General features: G+C 39.0%; 1 protein-coding gene across 3 annotated transcripts in view; it reads left to right on the plus strand.

Annotated features, from left to right (window-relative positions):
• The window catches only part of NDUFA6 (NADH:ubiquinone oxidoreductase subunit A6), a 37,518-nt gene extending 20,532 nt beyond the window's left edge, over positions 1-16,986 (plus strand). Inside the window, exons 2-4 of one of the 3 annotated variants that reach the window (XM_072128877.1) lie at positions 3,102-3,217; positions 14,433-14,513; positions 16,763-16,986. In XM_072128877.1, coding sequence (XP_071984978.1) covers positions 3,102-3,217; positions 14,433-14,513; positions 16,763-16,894 — 329 coding nt within the window. In that variant the 3' untranslated portion in view covers positions 16,895-16,986. The remainder of the gene's footprint in view (positions 1-3,101; positions 3,218-14,432; positions 14,514-16,762) is intronic. The other 2 variants (XM_072128878.1, XM_072128879.1) reach the window with 2 other exon arrangements.
• Positions 16,987-27,830: the final 10,844 nt, after the last annotated feature.

Below are 27,830 nucleotides of genomic sequence, written 5' to 3' on the forward strand. Positions count from 1 at the left end.
AAAGTGCCAACACAGAAATTTAATTTGTGATTTATACTCCCTTCTCTGTCACAGTTTTCATTGATACCAGCACCCTTAGGACACCAATAAAGCAGAAAATAGTCCCAGGTAGAGCTGTCACTTTAAAATAGCTCTGTGCACAGCAAGTCCTGGGCTGTCTGGGACTGCAGGAAGATACCTGGAGTCCTCTCTGGTGATGGCCTGAGTGCCCACAGAAAGGGCTCTGAGTGCCACCTCTGGCACCAGTTCCATAGGTTAGTCATCACTGCCTTAGAGGAAGTCAGCCTCTTTGTTCTGTTTGGTGGGAAAGTCTCTTCCAGTACCATAGCTGGATGGATTAGACTTGCCATTTCTGCAGCTACCTGAAGGCTCATTCTACCAGAGCTGTAGCTACTGTCTACAGTTTTTTTTTTTTTTTTTTTTTTTGTCTAACGTTTGAATGTGGGGGGTTGTTAAGATCTATCATTTGGTCGTAGGGTACTATCCTCTGTTGTTCCTAAGCAGTGTTGTACGGTCTCTGGCGGTGCTGTTGTGGTGAGGGGGTAATCTGTAATGACGGACCGGTAATTTTCTTATCCTGAACCACGACAGCACCGCTTAGTGCTGAACCCCCACCCTCTCCGGTGGTGCTATTGTGGTTTAGGGAAAGAAAATTAACAAATTACAGATTTTCAATTGTGTGTGTTGGTTATTTCATTTTTAGTTTTTTTTGATTACTCATGTCAACATATAACCACTAGATATCTATGAACTTCATCTGTTACATTTAATTAGTGTGAAGCTAATTATTTTCTGTTTTGAGCACATTTTTTGCCATTAAATTTGAACCTTTTGTAAATAAAATTTTACACTTTGAACCAAAATTACGTGAAGGTGCCTTTGTCTTTAAACTTCTTAATGCAATCTAGAAAATAGGGCACATGTCTGCTTTCAGAAAATATATGGTTTATTGGGGTTTAGTGTCTTCTTTGTTGTACCTTTTGGTTTTATTTGTGTATGTAAAATTGCTCACGTACTGAGCTCTCTTCTTATATTGTGGATGTTTGCTGCGTACAGTCATGGCCAAAAGTTTTGAGAATGATACAAATGTTAAGTCTACTGCATCAGGTTTTATAATGGCAATTTGCATATACTCCAGAATGGTATAAAGAGTGATCAGCTCTTTATAACATTCTGATCTGAACAGCTATTAATTGCAAAGTCAATATTTGCCTAAAAAATGAACTTTTTCCCCCAAAACACATTTCAACTTCATTGCAGGCCTGCCTTAAAAGTAGCAGCTAACGTCGTTTCAGTGATTACTCCATTAACACAGGTGTGGGTGTTGATGAGGACAGGGCTGGAGATCAATCGGTCATGATTAAGTAAGAATCACACCACTGGACTCTTTAGAAGGAGGCTGGTGCTTAGCATCATTGTTTCTCTTCTCTCTATAGTTATCTCTAAAGAAACACGTGCAGTCATCATTGCACTGCACAAAACTGGCCTAACAGGGAAGAGTATCGCAGCTAGAAAGATTGCACCTCAGTCAACAATCTATCACATCATCAAGGAATTCAAGGAGAGCGGTTCCATTGATGCCAAAAAGACTCCAGGGCACCCAAGAAGGACCCGCAAGTGCCAGGACTGTCTTAAAAGTGTTTCCGCTTCGGGATCAGGGTACCAGCAGTGCAGAGCTTGCTCAGGAATGGCAGCAGGCAGTTGTGAGTGCATCTGCAGGCACTGTGGTGGTGGAGACTCTTGGAGCAAGGCCTGGTGTCAAGGAGGGGAACAAAGAAGCCACTTCTCTCCAGAAAAAACCATCAGGGACAGACTGATATTCTGCAAAAGGTACAGGGAGTGGACTGCTGAGGACTAGGGTAAAGTCATTTTCTCTGATGAATCCCCTTTCCGATTGTTTGGAACATCTAGAAAACAACTTGTTCGGAGAAGACAAGGTGAGCGATACCACCAGTCTTGTCTCATGCCAACTGTAAAGCATCCTGCAACCATTCATGTATGGGGTTGCTTCTCAGCCAAGGGAATCCGCTCTCTCAGTCTTGCCTAAAAACACATCCTATAATAAAGAATGGGACCAGAATGTCCTCCAAGAGCAACTTCTCCCAACCGTCCAAGAGCAGTTTGGTGATCAACAATGCCTTTTCCAGCATGATGGCGCACTTTACCATAAAGCAAAAGGTGATAACTAAATGGCTCAGGGAAGAAAACATAGAGATTTTGGGTTCATGGCCTGGAAACTCCCCAGATCTTAATCCCATTGAGAACTTGTGGCCAATCATCAAGAGACGGGTGGACAAACAAAAACAAACAGATTGTGACAAAATGCAAGCATTGATTGAACAAGAATGGACAGCTATCAGTCAAGATTTGGTCCAGAAGTTGATTGAGAGCAGCCAGGGAGAATTGCAGAAGTCCTGAAGAAGAAAGGTCAACACTGCAAATATTGACTTGCTGCATTAACTCATTCTGTCATTTTGTATTTCTGTATGTGATAAGAATATCTAACAAACTCATTTAAAAACCAGAGGGCAACAGATCATGTGAAAATATTTGTGTAATTCTCAAAACTTTTGGCCATGACTGTAGGTGTTATCACTAATCGCAGGTTTTTAATGCCACTGGCTCATGCTCACTGCCATCTTGGATGTGTTTGTCTTCCCCCTGTAGATCAGTATATAGTACACTAGTGGGTGTAAAAACCTCAAAAATCGCTCCCTTTTTCCTTTTTTTTTTTCAACCATAAATAGTTGAATTAAAAAGAAATTGATAAACGTTGCCTCGGCCTGTAAAAAAAAAAATATATATATCACCATACACGGCCCCGTACACTGAAGTATGAAAAGTATGTACTCATTATATGGGGAAATGGCACAGTTCTACGTATTAAAATATAATACCTATATAAATTCAGTATTTGTTATCATACTGGCCCAAAGAATAAAGGGAAGGTGTCATTTGAATCCTGTGGGGGTTAAACCAGTACTGATCTATCTGTTGCCCCCTACATAAGGCTGCATACTTTGATAATTGATCTTTTATTGCATGCTCACATGACTTACTGATCATGAGTAATTTTTTTTTCTCAAATTTTTCCTTTGCAGTGCATGTGTTTCAACTGGATATCACTGTGAAACAAGGAAGAGAAATGGTGAGAGAAAAGTTTCAGAAAAATGCAGATGTAACAGATCCTAGGGTGATTGATCTTCTGGTAATCAAGGTAAAGCAATCCTTGCCTCTTTAATTCCACTTATTCCATTTTGTAAAATTGCAATTTTATTTCTCATTTACAAAAATATTTTTACCACAAAATGGCAATAGAATTAAATGAACTCGACACTAGTGTGAAAGAGTCCTTACAGTGAATCTGTCACCAGGAATGTCATTTTAAGCTGGTGTTGGATTCCAATAGCCTATGGTCATCCTTTTGTCATGATTTTGAATCCTTTCAGTAGTTTTGTATATTGGTTTAATTCACATTACAGTATTTTTAGGACTATAAGGCGCACCATCAATAAATGCCTGCTAAAACGACTAGGTTCATATGTAAGGCGCTCCTGATTATAATGAATGACCAGCAGGTGGCAGACCTGTGCACAGTTCAAGGCAGCTGTTGTCTGAAAGTACGGTTCATATATAAGGCGCACTGGACTTTTAAGGCGCAGTCAGAAAAATACGGTACTTGGCATTAAATCTGCAAACCAAGGCTATTGGAGCAGGTTACCATCTAAAAATAACATCCCTGGTGACAGGGTCGCTTTAAGGGCTTTTTCACGCCGACAATGTTTTTTCACATTTCAGTTGTTTTCAGTCTTCCTTGTGGTACCTCGTTACTGCAAACCACTTCTTCTGAAAATAAACCCCGTACTAGGGAAGTGACATTAGTCTCTTGGACAAATTTGACATGCTTGTGCAGCGCTGCGTAATCTGTGTGCGCTATATAAATAAAGAATTATTATTATTGTAACTGGGTACTAGTAATGTACCTATAAACATTCATTTCTGCCAGCTTCGCGCACAGGATATTAGGCTTTATAGTGTTAAATGCACTGCTCAAATAAAAAAAAAAAGAATTTGCACTAAAGCTTTCCAATACATCTTCAACACCCATTCCTTTCCTGTACACGAACTGGAGTGGATTCATGAACGGCTCAACCAAAGAGGCAAGATGTTGTAAAGCGCTTTAAGATTTTTAGGATAAATGTCAATCAGATGAACGTTTAGCTTAACAGGAGGACATTTCTTGGCTATTGGCAAATTTCTGAGGTCTTCCATTATCTGGGTATCCTTTGTTTAAAACTGGCATTGAACAGCCAAGACAAAATAACTCACAATTACCGACTGGCTGTACCAAGAACCCTTGCATACGCTCCATTTGGACCACTTGATTTATTAATCACAATTTACAATAGTAGTTTGCAAACATTTTCCTCCATCACATCTAAGCTGCTGGTATTCCCTGTAGAAAACGCTACAGCAGTAAATACTGGAGACGGTGTATCGGTCACATTGGGGGAGAAATGTCTGAGAGCAGAATTGTTCTAGTTTGCCATGGAAACCAATAAGAACTCAGATTTCATTTTCCCACAGCTGTTTATAATATTTAGTGCTGTACTCTGCTTGGTTTCTATGCGCAACTAGAACAGTTTTACCTCAGACACTTTGTTTTTTAATAGATTCAATGGGACAGATTTAAGCTTCTAATTTTGTTTTAGAATTGTTTTTTTACACTCCCTGATTTTATGTTTTGAGCTTTTTGCAATGTCCTAGGTTTGTCTACATTACCCTTCAAGCACGCCTGCCTCTTTTTTTCCAAATAGCATCTTTTAGGTCCTTTGTAACCGAAGGTTTGCTTTACAGAGAAAATCAGTCACTAAATCTATGGTTTCATCCAAGTCCTTATGTAAGTCAATGCTAGGTAAACCCCAAACCGTACAGTCAGATTTATCCTCCTTTAAACTCACTTGAAAACATCAGAACATTTGAGAAGGCTAAATCTAATATTTTACTGCCTCTAGTTGGAAACTTGACATACTGGTGGGGTGATAGAAAAAGGTCACAGATTCTAGCATGATTAAATCGCCACATATGACAAATGTATGTATCTGGTCTGTAAGATGGCCATTTCATTATGTAGTTTAGAACAAGCATCATTCAGTACAGCTGAAGGTGGAATGTACACAATACCATAATTGCCATAAATTCCCTAGGGTCTTGGCACAAATGCCAATATTTCAATGTCCTTACTACAAAACTGTAGCCTGATGGTAATCTGATTTGAGGCACACATTTGAGGTAAACTATGAAGCCCCCGCCTCGCTTACCACAAAACTTCGCCACTCTATCCCCCCTAAACGTAAAAAAACCATCTTCAGAAATTGCAGTTTCATTGACATCACCATGTAAACAAGTTTCACTAAAACACAAGAGGCAACAGGTCCTCCAGAGTTCAGTAAAGCCTGTAGTTTGTCCGCTTTCTTTGTAAGACACGCATTCCCCATTAGTATATGTGGCACAAAAACTTAAGACTCCGCTTTCCCAGTTTATATTTAAATAATTTATAAAGGTGGTTAATTTTCTTTGGAATTTCCGTTTTGAGTTGGATATTTTTATTCATCTGCTTCTGGATCCACTATAACTGCAGTCTTGATAGAGTAATGCATAGTCTTAAAAAAAAAAAATGAATAAAAAGGACAATGGATTAGCATAAAGAGTGATATGGAAGTAGACACATCTCTACCCGTACATGAGGCTTATAATGAAACACAACTCTTTTGAAGCTTTCAGCTAAAGAAAAATCCTCCCATCAACCTAGAATCTACAGCATTTGAGTAGTAATGTCCTGCCTTCTATACTCAATATTGGTAGGTTAAATCTCCACACCACCCTTAAGTTGCATCTAATCATATCTCTTAAATTTTATTATAATCTTCAGATCTCTATGCTGCACAACATATTGCCAAAAACTCCACTTCTTTTTATGCACAAGTTGACCCCGCAACTGCAGCAAAAACATACAAAAATATTGTGGCAGAATACTGCTTATGGGGCTAGTAAAGAAGCAGACAGTCGGGGAGTACACACATTTTGCACCACACTGTGAGGTTCTACACGGCCATGAATAGGATGCGCTTCGAAGCCATTGATGTTTTTGCATTCTGCCAATAAAACACAGTGCTCACCCAGAGATGACCATAGTTTTGATCGGATAATTAATGTTAGGCCCATAATAGACCAAGTTTGTGCCTTCTCCCTCCTAGACCTCTATGTAGCAAGGGAAATCTCTCCTTGGTAGAGTCTTGTGATGAGCAAGTACCGAAGAGATTTTCCCTCACAGCAGAGGAGGCTCTCTATCCCTTCAGCTGTCTGCATAGAGGGCGGCGTCATAAACACACAGCTAAAGGCAATGTGGGCCCCTGAATTTTTTTTTTTCTTTCATATTTTTGTATCTGGTATAAATTGCCACTGTCAGATGTTGAGTATTGTACCCTCATTCAAAATAATACTATTGGCACAGCCTCTTCTGCCATAACTCACCTTCTTTCACTTTAGGCACTTTTAAGGGATTGTCTCTGATTTTGAAAAAAAAAAACACACCCTACAAAATAAACTGAAGTCTCTTCAGTGGAGCAGATATGTGAGTGGTCTAACACTTTACAACCATATTTCAGCAGTTTTTACGATGGGGTAGGTTGGAGGTTCTGGGCAAATGTGGGAGTTGTTTACTCGAGTGATGACCTGGGAGGTTCCTGTTCATTTGTTAGATTGTTGTTAGAGAGGTAGGGAGAGTAGAGGCAGAGCTCTGTGTTTTGAAAATTTTTAAAAACGGAAGATATTGTAATGTAAAGAATTATTGTATACTGTAGCACATTGAGTTGTTTATGGTGTCACTCTTGCTTGAAGGGAAGAGTTTAAATTGATTGATCATATCAAGTATAAGGGTTCTATTATGTTGAATGTTTAGATTGGCAGAATTAAGTGCATTATGATATCAAATGTAATGGAACAGGCATATCAAAAAACTGACAGTCCAAAAAGAACCACAAACAAAAATGCAATTAACATAGTGTGAACAACATGGGTACACAAGATCACATAGGGGAAAGAAAGGGTAGGGAGACGCACCCTGGGTCCAGAAGTTATATTTGAAGATGTTGGGTTGCTAGCCATTGGCCAAGTTTCTGTGGCTGGGAGGGTTCTAAAAGTGATCCAGGGACTCCAAGTATTATGAAAAAGGTCATGTTTGCCCTCATCACTAGCCTTCAGCTCCTCCATGTGTAGTATTGCATTGAGTGCTTCCACCCACTGTCTTCGTTGCTGTATGGTGCGACGTGCCAAATCAGGCAAAAAAGTGATTTTTTTTTTTTTAATCCAGGTAAAGCACATGCTCTTTGGTTCTAGCTGCTCTCATTAACTGCTCTTTCATCTTGAAAAAATGAACTCTGCACACTACGTCCCTGGGACGTTGGTTATCTGTAGGTTTAGGGCCTAGTGTACAATGAATCCTATCCAACTCGACTGGGGGTAGCGCTGGATCATCTAGTAGGTCAGCAAACAGCAGTTGAGCTACAGAGTCCAGTTCTTTAGCCTCTATAGATTCGGGTAAGCCCCTAATGCGTATATTGTTCAGTCTATGACGATTTTCCAGATCTTCTTGGGCGGAGAAGATGTCTCTTATGGACATGGCGTGGGCCTATATTACCCTGTGGTGTTCTGAGAGAAAATCCCAGATATCCTCTTGCCTGGACTTGGCATCAGCAATTCTATGGCCCAACTGTCTCAACTCCTGTTTCACCGAGTCCACCTCCTTCTTATATGAGGCCTCCAGACAGCTCACCAGGCCTTCCAGGTGTGCCTTGGTCGGGAGTGATTCTAGGTGAGCACGCCGGTCCGAGTCTATGCTGTGGGCTGACATGGAGGTACCTGTGAGGGCGGTGGTGACATGTGCGTAGCTTCCGAGCAGGCCGGAGAATCATGCGCCGTGGGCATCTTGGATCTGCACACTGCGTTGCTGGAAGACTCAGCCGAGTCAAAATATGAAGCGATGGATCCGCGATCGCCGGTGTGACTTGCGCTAGAGGCTCTGGTCCTTCTCCTGTTTCCCATATGGTGAGAAATTCCGGGTTCACTGGGTTATGGAGGACAACTGGAGTAGTCAGGCCCGGGAGCTCAGTTGCGGCACGTCTTCACTCCTCCATGCGCAAATCACGCGCCCCCCCCCCCCCCCTCGTCGCCTTATATTTATAACCATTTAAGCACATATAACTACATTTAATGCAAATTTTTTTTTAATAGAAATGGATATAAATTTCTAAAGCCAATACAAAAAATTAGTGTAATTTTAAAACTGTGTCAATACAGTTCCAATTTCCAGTGTATCTCATTCTATTTAAATATCACATATGAATACAGTAGAATTCTTTCTCCGAACTCCCTGGCCAAAATAAAAGGAATTCTTTACCTTCCTTTCTCCCACTACCTCACTGATGGTGGCTGTGTCTTCCACTTAGGAAAACCACAATTTAAAGAGAGCATACCTTTTTGTTGCATTTGGTATCGTGATGCAGGATCTTATCTGCAATAGAGATAAAATGTTATTGTTTTTGCAAAAAATCGTTTCTTAACCCCTTAAAGGAAACCTACCTTTTGATTTGATGCATTATGACGCAAACATACCTTGAGACTGCTGTAGCTACACTGATGCTGGATCATATCTTGGTAAATCCCCGAGCTGAGTGGTTTGCTGAAAAAACAATTGGAACATTCAGGACCTTGGGAAAGCTGGGACAGCTTGGCTGCCTAGATCAACACTGAGCTTGTAATTACAAATGGAAGTTAGTTGAGCATGACAAGTCAAGCACTAATCTACCTGAGCTGGATCACTCATACACAGCAGTTGGGGGAGGGTGCAGCAGTTAACTATTCTGTCTGGCAAGGAGAAGAGTGATTTGCATCATCTTCTCCGGCCAAGAAAAACTCACAAGCTAGGAGAAACGCGGAAGCAAGTGCTGAAGGAGCCATAGAAGGAACAGAGCTTCATTATCATAATGTTATATCTGTTTTATCAGCAACTACTCGGCACAGGGATTACCCAAGATATGATCCTGCACCAGTGTAGCTACAGCATTCCTAAAGTATGTTCAAATCAAATGGTAGGTTTCCTTTAACCCCTTAACGCCAAAGCCACTTTTCACCTTCCTGACACGGACCATTTTTTAAAAAATCTTACGTGTCTATTTAAGTAGTAATAACTTTGGAACGCTTTAACATATCCAGTTTTGAGATTTTTTTTTTTTGTGACACATTGTACTTCATGTTTGAGAAATTTAAGCATTATGTTTAGTATTTATTTATGAAATAAATAGAATTTGTGGAAAATTTAGAATTTGAAAAACATTGTTTTTTTCAACTTTTTAAAAAGTTGGTCATATCACTAAAATAACTTAACTAACATTTTCCATATGCCTGCTTTAACTTGGCATCATTTTTCAAACATCTTTTCCTTTATTTAGGATGTTAGGAGGCTTATAACTTTAGGTGCAATTTTTCAGATTTTCACGAAAATCATCAAAACCTACTTTTGGAGGGTCAATTTAGTTAGAAGTGACTTTATCAGGCCCACATGACAGAAACCCCCCACAAATGACACCATTTTAGAAACTACAACCCTCAGAATATTCAAAACACCCTTTGGGAAATTTGTTAACCCTGTGAGCGTTTCATGAGGGTGAAAAATGAAAGTGAAATTACAGGAATGTAATTTTATCTTACAATAGATTCATTGAACACTAAAATTTGGACATTCACAATGGGTTAAAAAGGAAAATAAATTTTACAATGTTTAGTGCAATTCCTCCTGAGTATGCCAATACCCATTTTGTCACTGTTCCCTGCTGTACAGGCACAGGGGGGCACTTGGAATGGAAAGAGCGCTGTTTTGTTTTTGGAAGGCAAATATGGCTGAAAAAGTTTTGATGTGTCAGAATGCATTTGGAGAGCCCTAATGGTACCAAAACAGAGGAAAGCCCCAACAAGAGACACCATTTTGGAAAGTACACCCCTTGGAGAGTTTAGCAAGGTGTAATTTGTGTATTTGCCCCAACAGGTGTTTGATTCAATTAGGCCCCAAATTTGACAGGCATCCTTTACATTTGGTTGCATTTGGAGAGCCCTAGTGGTACCAAAACAGAGGGGAACCCCAACAAGTGTCAACATTTTGAAAAGTGCAGCCTTTGGAGAATTTAGCAAGGTGTGATATGTGTATTTGCCCCTAGAGGTGTTTGCTTCAATTAGGTCCCTAAAAGGAAAAAGATGAAAATTTTCCCAAAGTCACTTTTACGGCTAATTTTTGTATCCCTTAAGGCATTAAAGATGAAACGACCCCAAAAAATGTGTACTAGCATTTCTCCAGAGTATAAAATTTCCCCACACATGCAAATAAAATGTATGGGTACGCAGTGAAGCTCAGAAGGGAAAGAGGGACTGGCCTTTTAGAAGCCAAATTTGACAGACATCCTTTACATGTGTCAGGATGCATTTAGAGAGCTGTAGTGGTACCAAAACAAAGGGTAACCCCAAAAAGTGTCACCATTTTGGAAAGCACACCCCTTAGAGAATTTAGCAAGGTGTAAAATGTGTATTTGTCCATAAAGGTGTTTGATTTAATTAGGACTTAACCCCCAGAGCTGATGCCGGCTCTGCTCTGGATCGGAGCCGAACCGGCATCGGGAAAAACTGGGTGCCGGCTGTAACTAATAGCCGGCACCCCAGTGTAATACCCGCGATCGGAGTGGGCTCCGATCGCGGGTGTGTAACCCGTTAAATGCCTCTGGGGGATCTTTCCCCCATGATTGGCCCCCTTGAACCGTTTACGGGGGGCATCGATCGCTACTATGGAAGTGCTGGGGTCCAATCTGGTCCCTAGTACTGCCTGCAGGCATTTCCAGTAAGATGGCGTCAGTGACGTCAACTTACTGGCACAGTGGCAGCCTATGCAAGTGCATAGGCTGACACTGCTAATACCCTGCAATACATGAATATTGCAGAGTATTACAATGAACAAGCAATCAGATTATTGCTTGTTCATGTCCCATTGTGGAAAAAGTGAAAAACTAAAAAAAAAATAAAAAATAAAATGTTATTCAATAAAAAAAAAAAGTAATCAATAAAGATGCCCATAAGCCCAATAACATATAAAGAGACATATAACCCAAAAAAAGTCTAAATCATAACAAAAACCCCACATATATAGTATCACTGTGTCCGTAACAACCCGTAGAATAAATCACTATTTAACCCGTACGATGAACGCCGTTAAAAAAAAAAAAAAAAGTGAAAAGGTGTCTGTAATGAAGCTTTATTGATAATTCTTGGTCCCATTACAGAAAAAAAATGTTTAATCTCCAATTGTCACTGAGGCTAAATTTTTCTTTGTCTGGATCTACAATTATAAAATATACAGTTTCGACTTGCATACAAATTCAACTTTAGAACAAACCTCCGGACCCTATCTTGTATATAACCCGGGGACTGCCTGTACTCTAGAATGATACTGGTGCAAAGTACAATATCTCCCGCAAAAAAACAAGCCATCAACCAGCTCTGTAGCCAAAAAAGTTAAAATCTTATGCCACTTGGAAGACTGCAATGCAAAAATGATAGATTTTTCCCACTTTACGGTTTTATTTGACAAATTTAGTAAATCACCGTAATCGTATCGACCCATAGAATAAAGATAACATGATTGTTAGGCTAAACGGTGAACACGAAAAAAAAAAGGTGAAAAATCCAGTACAGAATGGATGCTTATCTACTCCTGCCCTCAAAAACGAGTTCCTAAATTTTCAACAATAGGTGATACCAACCCCAAAATGGCAACACTGGAAAAAGCATCTCATCCCGCAAAAAAAATGCTGTCACATGGCCCCAACAACAAAAAAGCGGAAATTTTATAGCCTACAAAAGGGGCCAATGAGGAAACAAAAATCCTGGCAGCTGCAGGGCGCTCCTTCCCTTCTGCGCCTCGCTGTGCGCCCATAAAACAAGTAACGGCCACATGTGGGGGTCTCTGTACTTGCGAGAAATTGCATAAAAATTGTATGGTGGGTTTTCTCTTTTTATCTTTTGGAAATGTGTAAATTTTAGGGCTAAATGAACGTATAACCGACACAATTTGACCATTCTAAATTTCACCTCCATTTTGATTCAACTACTATGAAGATCTCAAGGAGTTAACGATCTTCCTTAAAGCTGTTTCTCATAGTTTGAGGGGTGAATATTTGAAAATGGGTTGATTATATAGGGGGTTTTGATGATAAATATGTAAAATTTCATTCAAAACAGTATTTATCCGCAAAAGAGTAAATTCTGAAAATACGGAAAATCGCTATTCGATTTGTAAGCCGCACGACATCAAAATAAATTATCCAGACATTTCAGAAATGATGAAAATGTAGACAAATGGGAAATGTTATTCGGCAACTTATTTAGGCGGTAGATCTATCTGCCTGAAAATGTAATGATTTCAAAAAAGTGAAATTTAAAAAAAAAAAAATTCATCATTTTTTCCTTTTTTGGCAAATAAACGCAAAACTTATCAGCCAACATTTACCACTAAAATGAAGTACAACATGTGGGAAAAAACAATCTCAGAATCGCTTTGATAAGTAACAGTATTAAAAAGTTATAACCATAAAAAGCGACGCAAGTCAGAATCCAAAATATGGGGCTGAGCCTTAAGCTGTAAAATGGCTGCGTCCTTAAGGGGTTAAAGGGGAAGCATTTCCTATAAAGGTCATTTTACCCCTAATTTTTAGGATAAAAAAAAATGTTATAACCCCCCCAAAATGTGTAAACCTATTTCTCTCGAGTGTAGAAGTACCTCACATATGTATATAAAATGTTGTATGGGCGCACAGAAGGAAAGAGGAATGTTTTCCTTTGAGAAGCCAAATTTGAAAGAAATGTTTTACATGCATTTGGAGAACCCTAGTGGTATAAAACAGATAAGAATCCGAAAAGTGACCCTAATTTTTGAACGCACACCCCTTAGAGAATTTCGCTATGTGTAATATATGTATTTGCCCCTACAGGTGAATGATCCAGTTAGGCCCTAAAAATAACCACGAAAAAGGTGTAAAACTATTTCTCCCAAGTGTAGAAGTACCCCACATGTGCATATAAAATGCTTTATGGGCGCACAGTAGAGGAAAAGAGGGATATTTGTCTTTTAGAAGCCAAATTTGACAAAATTCCTTCACATGTGTCAGGATACATTTGGAGAGCCGTAGTTGTACCAAAACAGAGGAAAACCTGAAAAGTGACCCTAATTGTTGAATGTACACCCCTTGGGGAATTTAGGTGTAATGTGTGGTGTGGTGTAGTGTAATACACATGGTGAAATGAGAATTTTTAACATATAGGTGGTTTCCAAATATGATGCGCAATGGAGTCCAAGATGGAAATTGCAATTATTTCTGGAAAGTTCAGTGCCCATTATGTGGTGCCCAGTTTGTGCCACTGTAAAATGTCGGCTCTATGATTAGGAAGCCATATTTCCTGATGCGAGAAAGACCCAACATGTGATCCTAAATGCTAGCCAGAAAATCCAGCAGGGCTCCAAAATGATAGAGCACTTGGAATATAAATAAATAATAATAAATAAAGAACTTGGAGAATTATAAAGGATGTGCTAACAAATCCAGAGATTGGAGGGGAAATAGAAAACCTAAATAAAAAACATAAAACCCACAAGTGCCCCTAGTTTGCAAACTTTATTCCACAATGAAATAATGGAGGGGTATAGGGAGCAATGTGACCAAACAGTTGTTACAATTATTCATTTTACCGAAATGAATTCCCAACAGGTTGGGCATGAATTGTGAATGTGTTGTGTAAAAGGATCGCTATGATTACTGTGATACCTCATTTATATAGTTTAATTTATATTTGCCCAATTTTATTGAAGGAAGACTAGAATAGAAAAAATTGCATTTGTTTAAGTATTTCCATTTTTTACAGCGGCATAACTATAGTATTATTTGGTTGACAGTGCTGGTTGTGAGCTTATTTTTTGTGTGACAAGTTCTTTTCAGTTCTGTTCTTTTCAGTGGTATCATTTTGGTGCTTGTAACTTTTTTGGATCACTTTTTAGAACATTGTTTGTAAAGCTATTTAAAAAAATAAAATAAAAAACTTGCCAAAAATTTTCATTTTTTTTCAAATTTTTTTTTTTATTTTTTTTAAACCTCGTTCACCGAGCGGGTCCAATTATAATTATGGTTTATTGTATAGATTGTTATGGATGCAGCAATACCAAATAAGTGGTTTTTTTTGTGATTTAGTGTTTTTGTACTTTAGTACTTGTGTACAGGGAAATGTGGTGTTTGGGGGGACTTTCACTTTCTTATTATTTATTTTTATTTTTAAAAACTAAGACACTGAGCAGAAGGCAGGACCCGGCTCCTGGAAGAGGATTGTGCAGCCCCAGGGCACTGGCAGTCCCAGGGCTACGAACGGTAAGCACCGCAGGGGGTCGGATTCTTGTTAAATGTCCCTTGTGCCGCTGCAACCGCGGCGTTAGGGGTTAACAGCCACGAACGGAGAAATCTACGGTCGCAGTTGTTAGAGGCTGGTGTCGGCTATAATATACAGCCGGCGCCAGAAGCTTGACGTAATAGTACTGCAAATTGCGGGAACACACTTCCCCCGATGCAGTACTATTACGTCAAATGTCGGGAAGGGGTTAACGACCTGGCCCTTTTTTGTTTTTTTCATTTCCATTTTTCACTCCCCACCTTTATAAAAAAAAAAAAAAAAATCTAACTTTTTTAGTTTTACACGTAAAAATCTCTGTGACGGCTTGTTTTTTGCCTAACAAATTGCACTTCGCAGTGATTGTATTGAAATATTCCATGCCATGTACTGGGAAGCGGGGAAATAATTCAAAATGTAGTGTAAATGGTGAAAAAAAAAAACACATTTGCGCCATTTTCTTGTGGGCTTGGATTTTACGGTTTTCACTTTGCGCCCCAAATGACATGTCTACTTTATTCTTTGCGTCGGTATGTTCATGAGGATACAAAATTTGTGTAGGTTTTATGTTTTCATACGTTTACAGAAATTAAAACCTCCTCTACAAATGTTTTTTTGATTTTGCCATATTCTGGAGCTAATAACCTTTTCATACGGAGCTGTGGGTGGTGTCATTTTGTGCGACTTTTGATGACTTTTTCAATGTTACAATTTTTAGGGCTGTACAACCTTTTGGTATCTTTATTGAATTATTTTATATTTTTTCAAAATGGCAAAAAAGTGCAATTTTTGGGAGATATTTTCCGTTACGGGGTTGAACGCAGTGAATAAACTTTGTCATTTACGGACACGGCGATACTTAATGTGTTTATGCTTTTTACTGTTTATTTATATCAGTTCTGGGGAAAGGGGGGTGATTTGAATTTTTAGGTTTTTTTAAGCTTATTTTTATTGTTTACAGACCCCCTAAGGTTCTTTAACCCTAGGTTGTCTGATTTATCCTATCATATACTGACATACTACAGTATGACAGTATATGGAGATCTTACACCTCATTCATTAAAATGTATAAATCGCACATTGTAATGAATGGGTTAAAACGAGAGAGCCTCAGGTCTTTTGGAAGATCCACACCCGACGAGCTGCCTACTATTACGGCGCGCGTCGTTAAGGGGTTAAATTATGCTACTTATGCCCGGGTGCTCCTGGTACGGCACCAGGGTGCTGTGGGGCTCCCTTTTGGTGCTAATCATGCTCTCTAATTGTCCTTTTACTTACAGTCAATGGTGAGTGAATGTGGAGCTTTATTAATTAGGAAGCTTCAGGGGGGAGGCAGCTATGCTAAGGCTGCACATTTCATTAAGAAAAGAGTGTACCTTTTTGTATGCAGAGCTATATCTCTAGTCCCCTGGGAGTGGCCAATGGCAATGCCTAAGAACAGGGGTGTTATGTCATTTGAACCTCTTTCCAAGCCGCAACAATTCTGGCATTTAAAAGGAAGCTAAAGTAATATCCCTCAACTCTACCCCATTGGTGGGGGTTCATAACTACACATTATGTCAAAAGTTATGGATATGATTTTCCATTGTTTAACTTTTTGGAGGGAACTAAACCACAACCAGGCTTGTTCATTTGATCCCTGTGATAAGACGTGAGGTCTGGAAAGGCGTGAAAGATCGAATACCTTTGTCAGGCCCTTTTTGATGTGTCCTTCATGTAGCATACCCTTGGTGTGTAGGTCTGCTGTATAAGCTGAAGGAATAGGCATTTCGTCTCGGCTCATGTTCTAGATGTAATTAACATGTGCAAATGAGGCTTTGTAGTTCAAAGCCTCAATGCCTATGGTAAGGACTTTGCTCAATAATTCATTACTATTTTTCATACTTCTATTATAGTAATAGATCTGGTTTTAGTAGTAACTATGTAAATATCCCTCTCAAATCACTCTTCATTGTATTCAGAATTTATAAACACATTTACTATGTTTCTGTTATCAAGTAATTTAGGCTGTGTGACTTAAATTATGACTGAAATGATGAATGGTGATTTTTATTTTTTTCCAAATATGTGACCATTTATATCGCCCAATTTGTTTTTCAAGAAGACAAAGTACAATCTTTGCAACAACTGGGGGATGTTAAAAGCTTTATCGTCATAACCACTTTCTTTTGCAATTGTTGCCTAAAATGTGTCAAATGTATTTAAACTTGTCTTGTTATGGTTTTTTCTAAAGGGGAAGATGGATTTAGAAGAAACTATCAAGGTGTGGAAGCAAAGAACACACATTATGCGATATTTCCACGAGACTGAGAGTCCACAACCTACTGAATTTCTTCCTAGCTTTTATGCTGGCCAGGATCAATGATGATACTTATTGTATGAGTAACCTAAAACACAAATGCGATTTGTAAATGTTAAGTAAAAAATAAAATACATAAATATACCCATATATTTAAATTGTGTGTGAATGTATTTTTGTTTTCATAATTTAACTTAAAGGGGTATTCCTCTAAGGACAAGATTCTTGTATATACTCTTGAAAATAACACATTTTCAATTCGCTGTTCATTAAAGATCCTTTAAAGAGGTGCTCTGCAGTGATCATTTCATTAGCAAAGGGGTGCTCTGCAGTGATCATTTCATTAGTGAGGGGGGGGGCTCTGCGGTGATCATTTCATTAGCCGGGGGGGCGCTCTGCAGTGCACATTTCATTAGCGGGGGGGGGGGGGAGCTCTGCAATGAACATTTTATTTAAACATAGCAGCTGCATTTTTATTTTATTTTGTGGTGAGAATAGGTGCCTTTGCTTATACTAGGGAACATACGTTATGTATAGTTTTTTTTTTCCTCTCATCGTGAAAAGGCCAAAGACTAGGGGATATTATAGCTGTATGTGGGAGTATAGAAAAAGGGGTATTATAGTGTCCCCTTTTCTGCAGCCGCCTTCATATAAAGGCAGACAACAGAAAAAAGAGCACAGATGGGGCCAACGGAAAAAGCATTTTAGACAGAGGCACATTATATGGCAGGGAGCATGGGTGACAAGTTTCTCCAATCAGTTTTGTGATCCATGGGTACCCCAATTGAATTTTACCACTAAGCACAGTATATAACATTTTGACCTGAGGGGGGGTTTCTTTCTATAATTCGCCTCAGGCACCAGAGAGGCTAGGTTCACCACCTGTATACATCTAAAGTTGTTTTCCCTGTAGTTAGACTAGATCGAATTCAATTCCCAGTATGGTTCCCAGTATGTATTCCAAACGTTAAACTCCAATCACTGAACATAATGTGGAATACTAAAACATAACTTTTTATGAAACAAATATTGTGATTTTCAGTATGTTTTATAGAACCTTTTTTTTCAGAACGAGTAATGGTAAATTAACCACTTAACACCGAAGCCACTGTTCACCTTCCTGACACGGCCCATCTTTTTCAAATCTGATGTGTCACTATAAGTGGTTATAACTTCGGAAAGCTCTAACGTATCCAACCGAGTAGAACTTTTGTTTTTGACCACTTAACGACCTGGCCTTTTTTAGTTTTTTCACTTCCATTTTCACTCACCAACCTTCAAAAATCTATAACTTTTTTATTTTTTTTCCACATAAAGAGCTCTGTGATGGCTTATCTTTTGCGTAACAAATTGCACTTCATAGTGACGGTATTTAATATTCCATGCCGTGTACTGGGAAGCAGGAAAAAGATTCCAAATGCAGTGAAAATGGTGAAAAAAATGTTCAGTGGAGATTTTCGCAGCGTCCAAAAATGCCCCATCTGTCAAAATATAATAACGTTTTTTCACTTTGTTTACCCCATAGCTGAAAATTGCGATCTTTTGATCACTTTTTATTGATTTTTTTTTAAAATAGATTTTTCAAAATGGCTCAGTCCTTAAAATTATAGCAATGAAAACACCATCAAAAGTCACAGAAAATGGCAAAATTTTAAAAAAAATTATTTTGGACAGGAGGTTTTAATTTTTGTAAATGTATGAACATTTTAAAAACCTATACAAATTTGTTATCGTAGACATGTCTTTTGGGGCACACAGTGAAAGCTGTAAAATTCAAGCCCACAAGAAAACGTCGCAAATGCGTTTTTTTTTTTTTCACCATTTTCACTGCATTTGGATTTTTTTTTTTCCCGCTTCCCAGTACACAACATGGAATATTAAATACAGTCACTATGAAGAGCAATTTGTTACACAAAAAATTAAGCCATCACAGAGCTCTTTATATGGGAAAAAAAAGTTATAGATTTTTGAAGGTGGGGAGTGAAAAATGGAAGTGAAAACTAAAAAGGCCAAGTGGTTAAGGGGTTAATATTTATATCAGTTCAAGGGAAAGGGGGGGGGGGATTTGAATTTTTAGGGTTTTTTATAAATTTTTTTAAAACTGAAGGGATCTGACTTCTCAGGACATCAGGGAAGCCCCGGGGCACTCAGCAGACCTCTGCCGAGAAAAGATCGGAACCCCCAGTAAGCGGCACACGTACAACCTTCTATACATATTTCCACTTTGTGTCTCTCTCCAGTCTTTAGGTCAAGAATTTGAAAGATACAGCTATCTTAGAATTTTAAAATCAATTATATGAAATCTGAGGCCCTGAAGATCTCTTTCCCCCTGTGAGGAACAGTTTCTTAAAAACGCTTTGGTATCACCGTGATCGTCCCAAACCAAAGAATAAAGTAGAGGTGTTATTTGGAGTGCAGAGTAAAAGTAGTAAAAACTGAGCCCACAAGAATGTGACGCACATGCCCTTTTTTCAATTTTTTCACATTTGGAATTTTTTTCCTACTTCCTGGTACACCGCATGGAATAATAAATTGCAGCACATGAAAGTAAAATTTGTTAAGCACAAAATAAGCCCTCATACAGCTCTGTACACGTAAAAATGAAAAAGTTATGGATATTTGAAGGTGGAGAGCGAGAAAACCCTGCGTCCTAAGGGTTTAAGTAGCCCCCCTCCATGTCTGCTACCACCTTCTCACACAGTATCTGATATGTATAGAATTGGGGCAGTGTGTGGCCAAGTAATAAATAACCCACATCTGAGAACAACATAAATGGCAAGACACAGAAAGGCAGATGTATATGGGTGAAAAAATATCAAATTTTATTAGAGAATATGTGAATCTTAAAAACAATTAAAAACCCTGTAAGAAAGGGTAGCAAAGCAGACATACTCCCCAGCATGGCAGAATTCATTATATAGTACTGAAAGCACAAGTATAAAAATAGTGCAAATGTATACAAATACGGTAACTACTGAGTGGAATAAGATATGTGACAAACAAGGACATTCAAATAAATAATAGCAGCCTTATGAAGATAAGGCAATCACAATCATGCCCAATAGTGTAAACAATATACTCAATAAATAAATAGTATTACCGTACAGAGAGGGGAGAGCAGGGAGGCCCCACGCGTATCGCCCGATGCACGGGCTTCGTCAGGGGATGTCTACCTGTTGTAGGTATCTGGTTTAAATACCTTGCTGCTCTGACACAAAACAAGCCGGCCACCCCCCCTGGGGAGGTCCCACCCCCACGTGACATCATATCCGGTCATGCGCGGAGACCTGATCCAAGATGGTGGTGCGTTCCACCGGACCGGAAGTGGGGTGTGTATACCCAAAAAGAACGGGAACGCTGCTGGTGGACTAAAGGTTCCTATCGATATAAATTTAAAACGAGCGTGTCCATAGTCGGAATGCTTCAATTAAGGTAAGTACAGAGAAGGGGAACATTTGGCAACACAGACAGAGATGGTCAGTCAATCATGTACTGTATGATACGGCGGCTATAGATATTATTCGGCGCATGGTATAATAGTATATGACCAATGAGAAGGTCACCCATGGAGGTCCTAAAAACGTTTTGCAAAAAGTTATATAACCCTCCTAACAAGGAGAGTCATGTACTACTATTGTTGAATAGAGTGAGTGGCGCCTCTCATAACACATTATTATAAACTAGAGCGCAATGAAAAACCCATTGTACAGAAAACAAAAATAAATAGAAATAAATGTGAATCAAGCTGTCACAATTTAAACGGTATGTGAAAACACAGTGTATCCCAATAGAAAACTGCTGATTGAAAATAAATACGAAAAATGTGTAATAGACAGAAAGATACAAACATAATACACATAAATATATATTACACATAAATAGGACTGTATGAAAATATAAGTAAAGTGTAGATCCTTAGAAACCGCATCCTACAAGACGAGGCTGGAGCAGATTGCATAGACGGCGTATGTATATCGATAAGACATAAATATCAAAAGGAGTCTTACAAATAAATTCAAAGAAAAAGCCTAGCAATGCGGTGCCTGTCGTAGGCACGAAAATGTACGCATAGATAAAGTAAAAACATATGAAGGATAAGACAAGGTGTGGGTGTATGATTCTACATCTCAACCTGTGAACATTGAAACATAAATCAATCGACATTGGGCGTCGGTGATCATGTGGCACAAAAAATAAAAAACACAAAGATGTACAGTTCAGTACAGTACAGTTCCATGTTGGATAAGAAATATCTATACGGTGCAAGAATAGAGAAATAAATTGTGAAATCATGTCCAAATATGCGTGAAATAGGATGAGGTACCAACAAAGGTTGGATTTATGCGGTGATGTGGTTCCTTAATTATCAAACCTCCAGGGTATGAGATAAATATTGGCTGAACGGCGACAAAAGCTCGAACGTTCTTACTTGGAAAGTATGACCTGAACCTAAGTATGAAGCGGCCATTTGGGACAAGCCCAGACGTCAGCATGTATGAATGATGTCACTATATATCCAATTCATACATGTCTACCAGGAGTTCTATGGGAATAACCCCTATTAAAATTTAAGGGCATGTGCCAACCAACGTATAACCTAGGAAAAGGCTCCTTATAAGGTTCCTGAGGATTGGAAGTCCACATAGAATGCATTAGAACACGGTAAAGGCATGTTTTGTACGACGAAATATCTATAGGGAACCTAGTCAATAATGCAGTTTGTTATAGAAGAAAGGGAGGGGGGGGGGGAAGCCTCAAAAGGGGGGGGGGGCAGGCCGGACCAAGCCAGAGCAGCAGGAAAAACAATCATATGCATAAATGGTGGAAAATATATTAAATTGAAATAGGTATAACAAGATAAAGTATGTAATATAGAGTATATATATAAAAAAATGATCACTAAACGAATAAATATGTAAATACAGACATACCAACACCTCCCAAAAGCTAAAAGGAACAGACCCGAGAGCAGCAAAGGACAATCAGTAATATGAGCCAAATGAAGTCTAGACAAAGCGACCACGTCAAGGCATGAGGATATATTCAAAGAAGACAACGCAGGAGAGCATGAAGTGGCGTGGAGGTCGTGGCCTGGAGTATGGGGAGGAGGTTCCAAGGATAACACCGCAGATATTCTTATAAAGCGTAGTCAGGAACGGATCACCGGTTACCGTGTCTCACAAAACCATCCCATTCCACAGGAGTGAATAGTATCTGAAACTTAAAAAGGAGAGTGAGAAAGAGGCAAAAACAAAAACATCAAACTGTAGTGATTTAAGAGGGCCCAAAAAAAAAAAATAAACACAAAAATGTAAGGGGTCCAAGAGTGTGAGAGTGAATGTGAAATGGAAGCAGTCTAGGTGTACGGAATGGACTGAGTATGATGTCCTAAAGACAAATGAATGTGGAAAATAGGAATGAGCCGTGAAGGGATGTGGGTGAACAGGAAAATGGGATGGTGAATCAAAGATTTATGTTTTATAGTGACCGGTGAACAAAAGTTCCTCGTTCAGGCCCCTAGGAGCCATGGTGTCCAGCGTATAAATCCATCTGGATTCACTACGTAGAAGTAAAGGTGTAAGGTTACCTCCTCTGATATTCAGTGTCACTTTCTCCAGGCCTACAAAACTGAGACCTCTCGTACAACTGCCATGGTGTTGTAAAAAATGAAGAGCCACCGAGGTTAGTTTTTTTTTTCTCACACAGCAAACCCCCACCACCCCAGGTGTAGTCCTCTATCCTCCCCCAGAATCCCTCCCCACAGGGCTAGTCCTCCATCCTCGCACTAGTCAAGTCTAGTCTCCCCAGACATCTACGAGGGATCATGTCAAATGCCTTTGCAAAGTCCTAGAACACAATATCCACAGCTGCTCCTTCATCCAGGCATCTGCTCACCTCTTCATAGAAGCAGATTAGGTTAGTTTGACAACTTCTATTCTTAGTAAACCCATGCTGGTTGTCACTTATTATACTATTTGATGTCACATACTCCAGTATATAGTCTTTTACTAACCCTTCCAATATTTTCCCCACAATGGAAGTTAAGCTAGGTTAAGTTCTAGAGCCCTTTTTATATATCGGTACTACATTTGCCTTGCGCCAATCACTTGGCACCACATCAGACATTACAGAATCCCTGAAAATTTTACACAGCGGTACTTCAATAACAGAACTGAGTTCTTTAAGGACTCTGGGGTGTAACCCATCTGGTCCAGGGACCTTGTGCACATTGATTTTATTGATTGGATCATGTCTACATTCAGCCAGTCTAGTATATTACAGGCTGCATGACCCACACTGGCACCACCCACGTCAGAAGTTCTTTCTTCTATCGTGTAAACAGAGCTAAAAAACCTATTAAGTATCTCCGCCTTCTCTTGGTCTCCAGTCAGCGATGCCCCATTTTCAGAATAAAGGGGTGCAACCTGTTCTGACCCCCTTTTTTTTTTTTTTGCATTGCTATACTTAAAATTTTCTTTTACTATCTTTAGCCACCTGTCTTTTCATTTTGTATTTTGGATGATTTTGATTTCTTTTTTTTTACAAATTTTGGTAAGTTTTTTTGTAAGTATTGAAAGCCTCAGGTGACCCGTCAAATTTATATTTTTTTGAATGCCCTCGTTTTCTCATTAATTGCCCAACAATGCATCACCTTTAGTGGGACCTTGTACAAGCTGCACCATAAAATTATCCTGGAGAAAGTTGATAAAATGTCTCCCCTTCACAGATGAAGAAGAGCCCAGACCCCAATTTATATTTGGAAAGTTAAAGTCTCCCATTATCACTATGGTCTCCTCCTGTGCAGCACACTCCATTTCCTCAGAGATGTTAGAAGGTCTATAAATTACACCAAAAATCTTTTTCTCAAAGCTCTCTTGGCTTTGAATTTCAACCCACAAAGTTTCAACCTCCTCACAGTCTTCTGAGACCACTTTCTCATTCACAATTGCTTTTAAGTCTCTTCTGACATACAGACATACACCACCTCCTCTCCTATTTGCCCTGTCTTTCCGAAAGAATGTAAAACCTTGAATATTAACCCCTTAACGCTGAAGCCACTTTTCACCTTCCTGACACGGACCATTTTTTAAAATCTGACATGTGTCTATTTAAGTGGTTATAACTTTGGAACGCTTTAACATATCCAGTTGATTTTAAGATTGTTTTTTCGTGACACATTGTACTTCATGCTGGTTGAGAAATTTAATAAATATATTTAGTATTTATTTATGAAATAAATGGAAATTTGGCAAAAATTTTGAAAAAAACAATGTTTTCCAAATTAAAAATTTTCTACTTTTTGGAAAGTTGGTCATAGCACTAAAATAACTTGATAACTAACATTTTCCATATGTCTTCTTTAACTTGGCATCATTTTTCAAACATCTTTTCCTTTATTTTGGATGTTAGGAGGCTTATAACTTTAGGTGCAATTTTTCAGATTTTTACGAAAATCATCAAAACCTACTTTTGGAGGGTCAATTTAGTTAGAAGTGGCTTTATAAGGCCCACATGACAGAAACCCCCCACAAATGACACCATTTTAGAAACTACACCCCTCAAAATATTCAAAACAACCTTTGGGAATTTTGTTAACCCTATGAGCGTTTCATGAGCGTGAAAGATAAATGAAAGTGAAATTAGAGAAATGTAATTTTATCTTAATATAGATTCATTTAACACTAAAATTTGCACCTTCACAATGGGTTAAAAAGGAAAATGCATTTTACAATGTTGAGGGCAATTCCTCTTGAGTATGCCAATACCCATTTTGTCACTGTACCCTGCTGTACGGGCACAGGGGGGCACTTGGAATGGAAAGAGCGTTGTTTCGTTTTTGCAGGGCAAATATGGCTGAAAAAGTTTACATGTGTCAGGATGCATTTGGAGAGCCATTGTGGTACCAAAACAGAGGAAAGCCCCAACATGAGACACCATTTTGGAAAGTACACCCCTTGGAGAGTTTAGCAACGTGTAATTTGTGTATTTTCCCCAATAGGTGTTTGATTCAATTAGGCCCCAAAAGGGAAAAAAGGTGAAAATTTTCTCAAAAAAGTCACTTTTACCCCAAATTTTTGTAAGCCACAAGGGATAAAAGATGAAACAACCCCATAAATGTGTAAAACTATTTCTCCTAAGCACAGAACTGCACCACTTTTGCATATAAAGTGTTGTATGGGTGCACAGTAGGGCTCAGAAGGGAAAGTGGGGCTTTGGCCTTTTAGAAGCCAGATTTGACAATCATCCTTTACATGTGTCAGGATGCATTTGGAGAGCCCTAGTGGTACCAAAACAGAGGGGAACCCCAACAAGTGTCACCATTTTGTAAAGTGCACCCTTTGGAGAATTTAGCAAGGTGTAATATGTGTATTTTCCCCTACAGGTGTTTGCTTCAATTAGGTCCCTAAAAGGAAAAAGGTGAACATTTTCCCAAAAAAGTCACTTTTACGGCTAATTTTTGTATCCCATAAGGCATTAAAGATGAAACAACCCCAAAAAATGTGTACTAGCATTTCTCCCGAGTATAAAATTGCCCCACACATGCAAATAAAATGTTGTATGGGTACGCAGTGAAGCTCAGAAGGGAAAGAGGGGCGTTGGCCTTTTAGAAGGCAAATTTGACAGACATCCTTTACATGTGTCAGGATGCATTTAGAGAGCCGTAGCGGTACCAAAACAGAGGGGAACCCCAACAAGTATCACCATTTTGGAAAGCACACCCCTTAGAGAATTTAGCAAGGTGTAATATGTGTATTTGTCCGTAAAGGTGTTTGATTTAATTAGGACTTAGGAGTAAAATGACCTTTATAAGAAAATGTTCACCTTTTATCTATTTAATTTTATATAGCCACAAGGGATAAAAAAATGTAATAACCCCTCAAAATGTGTAAACCTATTTCTCTCGAGTGTAGAAGTACCCCACATGTGTATATAAAATGTTATATGGGCGCACAGTAAAAGGAAAGGGGAATGTTTGCCTTTTAGAAGCCAAATTTGACAGAAATGTTTGACATGCATTTGGAGAACCCTAGTGGTATAAAACAGATAAGAATCCGAAAAGTGACCCTAATCTTTGAATGCACACCCCTTAGAGAATTTTGCAATGGGTAATATATGTATTTGCCCCTACAGGTGAATGATCCAATTAGGCCCGAATCATTAAAAAGGTGAAAATTTTCCTATAAATGTCACTTTACCCCTAATTTATGTAAGCCACAAGGGATAATATATTAAATAACCCCAAAAAAGGTGTAAAACTATTTCTCCCGAGTGTAGAAGTACCCCACATGTGCATATAAAATGCTTTATGGGCGCACAGTAGAGGAAAAGAGGGATGTTTGTCTTTTAGAGGCCAAATTTGTAAGAAATCCTTCACATGTGTCAGGATGCATTTGGAGAGCCGTAGTGGTACCAAAACAGAGGAAAACCCGAAAAGTGACCCTAATTGTTGAATGTACACCCCTTGGGGAATATAGCAAGGTGTAATATGTGGTGTAGTGTAATACACGTGGTGAAATGAGCATTTTGAACATATAGGTGGTTTCCAAATATGATGTGCAACGGAGTCCAAGATGGCAATTGCAATTATTTCTGGAAAGTTCAGTGCCCGTTATGTGGCGCCCCTTATGAAATAATGGAGGGTTATAGGGAGCAACGGGACATAACAGTTGTTACAATTATTCATTTTACCGAAATTAATTCACAATAGGTTGGGCGTGAATTGTGAAATGTGTATAAGGAGGTAGAATATACCAGGGGACCAACTAAACTTTTGTCACTCTGGAGTTGTCGCAGGTCTCTTAGTAGTATGTAGTGTCCATCCTAACTTCTCTTTTGGAACAGACTCTTTATTGAGTCCTACCATTAGAAGCAGCAGAATTCACCGGGAAAATGCTGTCCTGGCAAAACACAGGAACATTTAAACCAGAGGTACTGGGGCCCGTCCTTCTTGTCCCAATATTAGTTTCCTAATATCTTCCTCTTGAAAACGGAGAAATGATACGGCAGGACCTGCACATTGGAACAGCTCGTAAGAGTTGTACACCATAATCTGTACAATGTACACGGCCCGCACTTTTGTACCAAATCTTCGTTTTAGTAGGGAAATTATCACCAAGTGTTGCTTTTATTCACCCTAGCGATGCCCATTGTGACGAATATTGCTGCTTTTGGCTGGACCAAATCGACCAGCAAATAGCGGCAAACATGGACAGAGGGGGGCAACAAAACCCCTCTGGACCGCAAGGCAAAATTGGTGGCTGTCAGGAACAGCCGCCACCCTGCCCCGATCACCGTGTCTATAGACATGGTGACCGGTATTACTGACGTCATAAGTAAATTCGCTGCTATCGGCTCGTCTGAATTGATGAGCCAATAGCAGCGATAATAAACTGGGGGTGTGTGGGGGGGACGTAACCCTTCTGGTCCATGGGGCAGGATGGATGGCTGTCAGGAACAACCACCGTCTTACCCCGATCAGTGAACAGCCGCCGTCTTACCCTGACCGGTGTTGGAAAGTCACTACCCGCCGCACCGTTCTATAACAACGCTCGTTGGGAATAGGCTATACAATCTTTATTTATTTTTTAAGCAATTTAGACAAATAAGGGCTTATTTTTTGCGAGACGAGATGCACTGTAAAAAAAAACTTAATTTTAGTGGGTTTTTAGCTTATTGAAGAAATTTTATTAACTTTTTACGTGTGGAGGAAAATAAAATCATCAATTCTTGTTTTGGATTTTTAGCATTTTTTTGGGGGGTTGTTCACTGTAGCATAACAATAATATATTATCTTTTTCTACGGATCACTACGATTACGGTGATACCTCATTTATATAGTTTTATTTTTATTTGTCCAATTTTATTGAAGGAAAACTAGAATAGAAAAAATTGCATTTGTTTTAGTATTGCCATTTTTATAGCAGCATAATTATAGTATTTTTTGGTTTACGGAGCTGGTTGTAAGCTTATTTTTTGTGTGACAAGTTGCTCTTCTTATTGG

The sequence above is a fragment of the Engystomops pustulosus genome, chromosome 10, assembly GCF_040894005.1.
Source record: "Engystomops pustulosus chromosome 10, aEngPut4.maternal, whole genome shotgun sequence".
Classification (NCBI taxonomy): Eukaryota; Metazoa; Chordata; class Amphibia; order Anura; family Leptodactylidae; genus Engystomops; species Engystomops pustulosus.